The 8070-nt window shown below is 42.1% G+C and overlaps 1 protein-coding gene across 1 annotated transcript; it reads left to right on the forward strand.

The window, feature by feature from the left end:
* The first annotated feature begins 4342 nt into the window (after nt 1-4342).
* Nucleotides 4343-5575, forward strand: LOC142249533 (forkhead box protein E4-like). Its single transcript, XM_075321200.1, has one exon. The coding sequence runs from the start codon at nt 4343-4345 to the stop codon at nt 5573-5575; it is 1233 nt and encodes a 410-aa protein (XP_075177315.1).
* Nucleotides 5576-8070: the final 2495 nt, after the last annotated feature.

Consider the following 8070-nt stretch of genomic DNA (forward strand, 5'->3'; position numbering starts at 1 on the left):
CTATCTATCTATCTATCTATCCCTCTATCTATCCCTCTATCTATCCCTCTATCTATCCCTCTATCTATCTATCTATCCCTCTATCTATCCCTCTATCTATCTATCTATCTATCTATCCCTCTATCTATCTATCTATCCCTCTATCTATCCCTCTATCTATCTATCTATCTATCTATCTACCTATCCCTCTATCTATCTATCTATCTATCTATCCCTCTATCTATCTATCTATCTATCTATCCCTCTATCTATCTATCTATCTCTATATCTATCTATCTATTATCTATCTATCTATCCCTCTATCTATCTATCTATCTATCTATCCCTCCATCTATCTATCTATCTATTATCTATCTATCCCTCTATCTATCTATCCCTCTATCCCTCCATGTATCTATCTATCTATCTATTATCTATCTATCCCTCTATCTATCTATTATCTATCTATTATCTATCTATCCCTCTATCTCTCTATCTATCTATCCCTCTATCTATCTATCCCTCTATCTATCCCTCCATCTATCCATCTATCTATCTGTCTATCCATCTATCTATCTATCTATTTATCTATCTATCAATTTATTGATCTGTCTATCTATCTATCCCTCCATCTATCCATCTATCTATCTGTCTATCCCTCTATCTATCTATTATCTATCTATCTATCTATCCCTCTATCTATCTATCCCTCTATCTATCCCTCTATCTATCTATCTATCTATCTATCTATCTATCTATCTATCTATCCCTCCATCTATCCATCTATCTATCTGTCTATCCATCTATCTATCTATATATTTATCTATCTATCAATTTATTGATCTGTCTGTCTGTCTATCTATCCCTCTATCTATCTAATCTATCTATCTCTCTATCTATCTATCTATCTATCTATCTATCTAATCTATCCCTCTATTTATCTATCTATCTATCTATCTATCCCTCTATCTATCTATCTATCTATCTATCTATCTATCCCTCTATCTATCCCTCTATCTATCTATCTATCTATCCCTCCATCTATCCATCTATCTATCTATATATTTATCTATCTATCAATTTATTGATCTGTCTGTCTGTCTATCTATCCCTCTATCTATCTAATCTATCTATCCCTCTATCTATCTATCCCTCTATCTATCTATCCCTCCATCTATCTATCTATCTAATCTATCCCCTCTATCTATCTATCAATCTATCTATCTATCCTCTATCTATCTATCTATCTATCCCTCTATCTATCTATCCCTCTATCTATCTATCCCTCTATCTATCTATCCCTCTATCTATCTACTATCCCTCTATCTATCTATCTATCTATCCCTCTATCTATCTATCTATCTATCTATCTATCCCTCTATCTATCTATCTATCTATCTATCTATCCCTCTATCTATCTATCAATCTATCTATCTATCCCTCTATCTATCTATCTATCTATCCCTCTATCTATCTATCCCTCTATCTATCTATCCCTCTATCTATCTATCCCTCTATCTATCTATCTATCTATCTATCTATCTATCTATCCCTCTATCTATCTATCTATCTATCCCTCTATCTATCTATCTAGCTATCTATCTATCTATCCCTCTATCTATCTATCTATCTATCCCTCTATCTATCTATCTAGCTATCTATCTAATATAATAGGATATACTATTTAATCAAAAGGATAATATTATACATAATTGATAAATGTTTTAATGGATTAGTTATATTTAAAATAATATTACATTTTTACATTTAATATCAATATATTAAATAAAATATACAATAAAATAATTATATATTCTATTATGTTTTAGCTAACAATATAACTAGAACTGTTATAAAATATTTTATTTAATTATTTTCAATATTAAAGCATAACAATAATAATAACAACAACTATAACAAGAATATATCACATACAGTCCTATACTCTGTAATGTATGGTTTGTACATGAAATATTTTGTGCTAAACAAAAAACTATTCTTGAAAACAAAACAAAACATTTTGTTACAGCTTCAGATAACACAGTATTAAAATATACAAATATAAACATATCGTGCACGATCTCTATAATATCGGTGATACACGTGTGTGGAGCCGGCAGAGAAACGCTTCACACCTTGCCGCTGATCCCCCGCCTTTACTGCGCGTTTTCTTCTGGATTCATCAGATGGATTCTTTAGGTTTTGTTGCTTTATTTCATTTTTAATCTGCAGCCGATGTTAAAATTGTTACAGATCAGCAGACAGTCGGATCGGCCGATTGCCCATCTGTGTGCTGATCTTTGAGTCGTGCAATCTTAGAATTTATGTCACACATGACTGTAATTTACCGCATTCGATCTCTCCGCACCCTCCGGCTCTCCTGACACCTTATACTTCGGAATTCCGGTTTAGCAGACTTCTCGTATATATCGGGAACACGCTGTGCACAAGGCATGCACGGACCTGTAGTTCCACCAGACGTTTAATAGCCGCTGGTGTTCAGGGACAGGGTGCAATCCTAGGATCAGAGGAACCTACATAGGGTAAAGGCTCTCTGGGGGCTTCTGGAGGAGGGGGGGGTCAAAGTGATATGGGGGGTATGTCTATCTGGGGACTTCTGGGGGGTCTGGAGCTGGAGGCCTTGAGGGAGGCAGGGTGATTTGGTGTGGGGGGCATGATGATCTGGGGGCTCTTGAGGAGGCAGGGTGATCTGGGGGCTTCTGGTTGGGGGGCAGGATGATCTGAGGGCTTGTGGGGGGGCAGGGTGATCTAGGGTGGGAGGGGAAGGGTGATCTAGGGTGGGGGAGCAGGGTGATTTGGGAGGACAGGGTGATTTGGTGGGGGGCATGATGATCTGGGGGGTTTTAAGTGGGCAGGGTGATCTGAGGGCTTTCGGGTGGGGGGCATGGTTACCTGAGGGCTTCTTGGTGGGGGGCAGCATGATCTGAGGGCTTCTGGGGGGCGCAGGGTGATCTCGGGTGGGGGGCAGGGTGATTTGGGAGGGCAGGGTGATCTTGGGGCTTCTGGGTGGGGGTCATTGTTACCTGAGGGCTTCTTGGTGGGGGACAGCATGATCTGAGGGCTTTGGGGGGGGGCAGGGTGATCTAGGGTGGGGGGTAGGGTGATTTAGTGTGGGGGGCATGATGATCTGGGGGCTCTTGAGGAGGCAGGGTGATCTGGGGGCTTCTGGGTGGGGGGGCATGGATACCTGCGGGCTTCTTGGTGGGGTGGGGCAGCATGATCTGAGGGCTTTTGGGGGGGCAGGGTGATCTCGGGTGGGGGGCAGCGTGATTTGGGAGGGCAGGGTTATCTTGGTTGGGGGGGCAGGGTGATCTCGGGTGGAGGGCAGAATGATTTGAGAGGGCAGGGTGATCTGGGGGCTTCTGGGTGGGGGTCATTGTTACCTGGGAGCTTCTTGGTGGGGGGCAGCATGATCTGAGGGCTTCTGGGGGGGGGGCAGGGTGATCTAGGATGGGGGGCAGGGTGATCTGGGGGCTTCTGGGTGGGGGTCATGGTTACCTGGGGGCTTCTTGGTGGGGGGCTGCATGATCTGAGGGGTTCTGGGGGGGCAGGGTGATCTCGGGTGGAGGGCAGGGTGATTTGGGAGGGCAGGGTGATCTGGGGGCTTCTGGGTGGGGGTCATGGTTACCTGGGGGCTTCGTGGTGGGGGGCAGCATGATCTGAGGGCTTCTGGGGGGGGGGAGAGTGATCTCGGCTGGGGGGCAGGGTGATTTGGGAGGGCAGGTTGATCTGGGTGCTTCTGGGTGGGGGGCAGCATGATCTGAGGGCTTCTGGGGGGGGGGGGGGGACAGGGTGATCTCGGGTGGGGACAGGGTGATTTGGGAGGGCAGGGTGATCTGGGGGCTTCTGGGTGGGGGGCAGCATGATCTGAGGGCTTCTGGGGGGGGGCAGGGTGATTTGGGAGGGCAGGGTGATCTGGGGGCTTCTGGGTGGGGGGCAGCATGATCTGAGGGCTTCTGGGGGGGGGGCAGGGTGATCTCGGGTGGGGGCAGGGTGATTTGGTAGGGCAGGGTGATCTGGGGGCTTCTGGGTGGGGGGCAGCATGATCTGAGGGCTTCTGGGGGGGGGCAGGGTGATCTCGGGTGGGGGCAGGGTGATTTGGGAGGGCAGGGTGATCTGGGGGCTTCTGGGTGGGGGGCAGCATGATCTGAGGGCTTCTGGGGGGGGCAGGGTGATTTGGGAGGGCAGGGTGATTAGTGGCTTTGACTTTGTGCTGGAGTTTGGGAGGTGCCAGGTTTTGCTGTGATATATAAGACAGGTCGCAGGAGGCACAGCAGCACCTGGTCTGTCTGGAGAGAACCCAGATGACATTTACTGAGGGGAATCAGAGAGGATTTTGTTTATGAATTTGGCAAATTTCTCCTTCTATTCAGGCATGTGCACCATGACTGTGGACTCCCAGCATTCACCCAATGAGGCTTCCAGCCCTATGGGGAGCTCCCCCAACCTGTCCATGGAGTCACCCGGCTCAGTGAGGGTCAAGGAAGGAGTCTCCATCAAATCTGAACCAAAGGGGAGCTGCAGTCCCATGGAGGAGATGAATCCTGGGCAACATGAGGAGCACAACCAAACCTCTGGAGGAAGGAGAAGGAAACGTCCAGTCCAAAGGGGGAAGCCACCCTACAGCTACATAGCCCTGATTGCAATGGCCATAGCCAACTCTCCAGAGAGGAAGCTCACCTTGGGTGGGATCTACAAGTTCATCATGGAAAGGTTCCCCTTCTACAGAGAAAACTCCAAGAAATGGCAAAATTCCATCAGACACAACTTGACTCTCAATGACTGCTTTGTGAAAATCCCCAGGGAACCTGGACATCCCGGCAAAGGAAACTACTGGACCTTAGACCCGGCAGCAGAAGATATGTTTGACAATGGCAGCTTCTTAAGGAGGAGGAAAAGGTTCAAGAGGACAGATATCACTACTTACCCTGGATACATGCAGAACAGCAGCGCTTTTACTCCAACCCCAGCTGGAAGACCATCCTTTCCCAACAGCCTGTACTCCAGTGTGGGATCTGGGTACAACCACCAGATCCACCCAACAGCCCACCATCACCACCCAGCCATGGTCCATCACTACCAAACCCCTGCTGGACCAGCCCAAGGGCAGCACAGGATGTTCAGCATAGACAGCCTGATCAACCAGCAGACCATGATGCAGCCATCTCCAGGGTCAGAGCTCAACCATCACTCCCTTGGGTTGAATGGGGACCTTGAAAACTTGGGTAACAGCTGCTCTGTAGGAGACCTCTCCTGCTTCCAGCCCCAGTCACTCAGTCCCACTGGGGTAGGGTCTCTTATGAACAGATCTAATAACCCAATCTCTTCTAACCTGACCTATTCTTACTCCTCTTCCCCACCTCATATCTCTGTGCCTCAGAGCAGCTACTCCCCCAATAGCTCCCAGATCTATGGGGCCTCCAGTAGACTCTCCATGAGGCCCGCAGGCTGCATGGCACACACAGAGCCGCTGCTGGCGCTGCCCTCCCCGCAGATCAATGGGGTCTGCCAGTACAATAACAATTCCTACATCAGACAGCAAAGCTTCCCTCCTGGGCTGGAGCGATACATGTAGATTCCTCATAGGATGATCATTGACTTCCCACATTCCACAACTGTCTGATTCCAGGGGATGTCAGATCCGAGATGTATAATGCACTGGTCATGTAACAGGGTATTATCAATTATACGTTTATTAAGTCGGATACTGCTGTTCTCTTCCTAAAAAAAGTACAGATCTATGTAGCACAAAAATAAATCCTGTCTTCAGGTAAAAGAGTCATAATTTCCTTATTACTGAAGAAATCTAATATCTATCAATCATCAATTACCTATTATCTATCTGTATTATCTATCTGTGTTATCTATATATCTATTATTTCTGTTTAAAAATCTATTATCTATCTTCATCCAATTATCTATTTATCTAGATAATGTGGAGTTTTATGCGCATATTACCCTGTGGTCAGGGGACTTGAGGCTTCTTTCTACATTGGTGCTGCTTTTCAACTTTCTTTCTTTTTTTTTTTTCTATCATTCATCTATGTATCTATTTATCTATTTATCTATCTATCTAATCTGTCTATTATCTATATGTCTATTGGTTATCACTTTATAAAATCTATCTATAGTATTATCTATTTTTCCATCTATCTATCTATTTATCTAGATAATTTTGAGTTTTGTGCTTATTGGTCGGGATTTGAGGCTTCTTTTTACATTGGTGCTGCTTTTTAACTTTCTATCTATCCATTTATCTATCTATCGATCCCTCTATCTATCTATCTATCTATCTATTTATCTTTCTATCTATCTATCTATCCCTCTATTTATCTATCTACTGTATCTATCTATCTATCCCTCCATCTATGCCTCTATCTATCCCTCTATCTATCTATCCCTCTATCTATCTATCTATCTATCCCTCTATCTATCTATATTTCTATCTATCCATCTTTCTATCTATCTATCTATCTATCCCGTCTATCTATCTATCTATCCCTCTATCTATCTATATTTCTATCTATCCATCTTTCTATCTATCTATCTATCTATCTATCTATCTATCTATCTATCTATCTATCTATCCCGTCTATCTATCTATCTATCTATCTATCTATCTATCTATCTATCCCCTCTATCTATCTATCTATCCCTCTATCTATCTCTCTATCCCTCCATCTATCCATCTATCCATCTATCTATCCCTCTATCTATCTATCTATCTCTCTATCTATCTCTCTATCTATCCCGTCTATCTATCTATCCCTCTATCTATCTATCTATCTATCTATCTATCTATCCCTCTATCTATCTATCTATCCCTCTATCTATCCCTCTATCTATCTATCTATCCCTCTATCTATCCCTCTATCTCTCTATCTATCTATCCCTCTATCTATCTATCTATCTATCCCTCTATCTATCCCTCTATCTATCTATCTATCTATCTATCTATCCCTCTATCTATATATCTATCTAATCTATCTCTTTCTGCCAGAAAATGGCACAAAAATAAAAAAAGATTGTTGCAGATTACACAGTTGTTGTCAGTATTTCCATACAATCAATTAACCATCTGGAGAGATAACCCCCGATAATGAGGCTGCCCCCTTATATAGAATATTAAGCATTATTTATTTACAAACCTTACATTATTAATTTTATATGAGGGTGATTTTGTTATTTTCATTATTTCTCTTCGTCCTCTGTATGTATATTGAAAAATAAGGGGATTCTGGCTGCCCGCACAGCTGCTGGAAAAGTCATTGTTCCAAGCTGTGCTAGTAACTAATAGTAGCTTTATTACACGTTTCAAGTTCGTGTAGACCTATTTTTTTCATAAATTACAAACAGCTGTATATAGTATATTTTTATCTTTATATATGTATATATATATATATATAGGTATTTTTATATTTGTGATTTATTATATTAGATGCACTGAGCTTGTGCCGTATATTACCTTTTGATTACATTAAGATTTGTAGTTCTAGCATCACAGGGAGAACAAAAACCTCTGCCTGAACTCTAAATTCATGTTTTTGGCAATAATTCATCTATTTATTTACTTTTAATGACCTAATTATTTATGAGATAGTTATTAATGTAAAAAACGGGTTTAATAATATAACTGTGGTAGAAATACAATCCTAGGTAAATATGGTACAAATTGCTAGATAGATAGTAATTACTGTGTGGTTGTAATATTCCAACATTTGTACTTTTATTTTTGAGATGCATTCAAAATATAATAACTTTTGGGTGCATTTCTTTTGTCTGTTTATCTACTATAGTAATCAGAGACTGTGTCTTTATTTATTTACAAAAAAAAACCACCTGCCGTTTACATTTGTAGGTTTTTATAAGTATATTGTATATAGCAGTAATGACGAGGTTTATATTTCATATATTCCATGTTTACACATCTTAGTGCTTACAGAGTATTTTGCTCTATCTATCCCTCTATCTATCTATCTAGCTATCCATCTATATCTATCTATCTATCTATCTATCTATTATCTATCCCTCTATCTATCCATCCTTCTATCTATCTATCTATCTATCTAT

This window comes from Anomaloglossus baeobatrachus, chromosome 8, assembly GCF_048569485.1.
Source record: "Anomaloglossus baeobatrachus isolate aAnoBae1 chromosome 8, aAnoBae1.hap1, whole genome shotgun sequence".
Classification (NCBI taxonomy): domain Eukaryota; kingdom Metazoa; phylum Chordata; class Amphibia; order Anura; family Aromobatidae; genus Anomaloglossus; species Anomaloglossus baeobatrachus.

Bases quoted from the DNA above. Each gene is read 5' to 3' on its own strand.
- LOC142249533 (XM_075321200.1), top strand. From the start codon at position 4,343: ATGAATTTGGCAAATTTCTCCTTCTATTCAGGCATGTGCACCATGACT.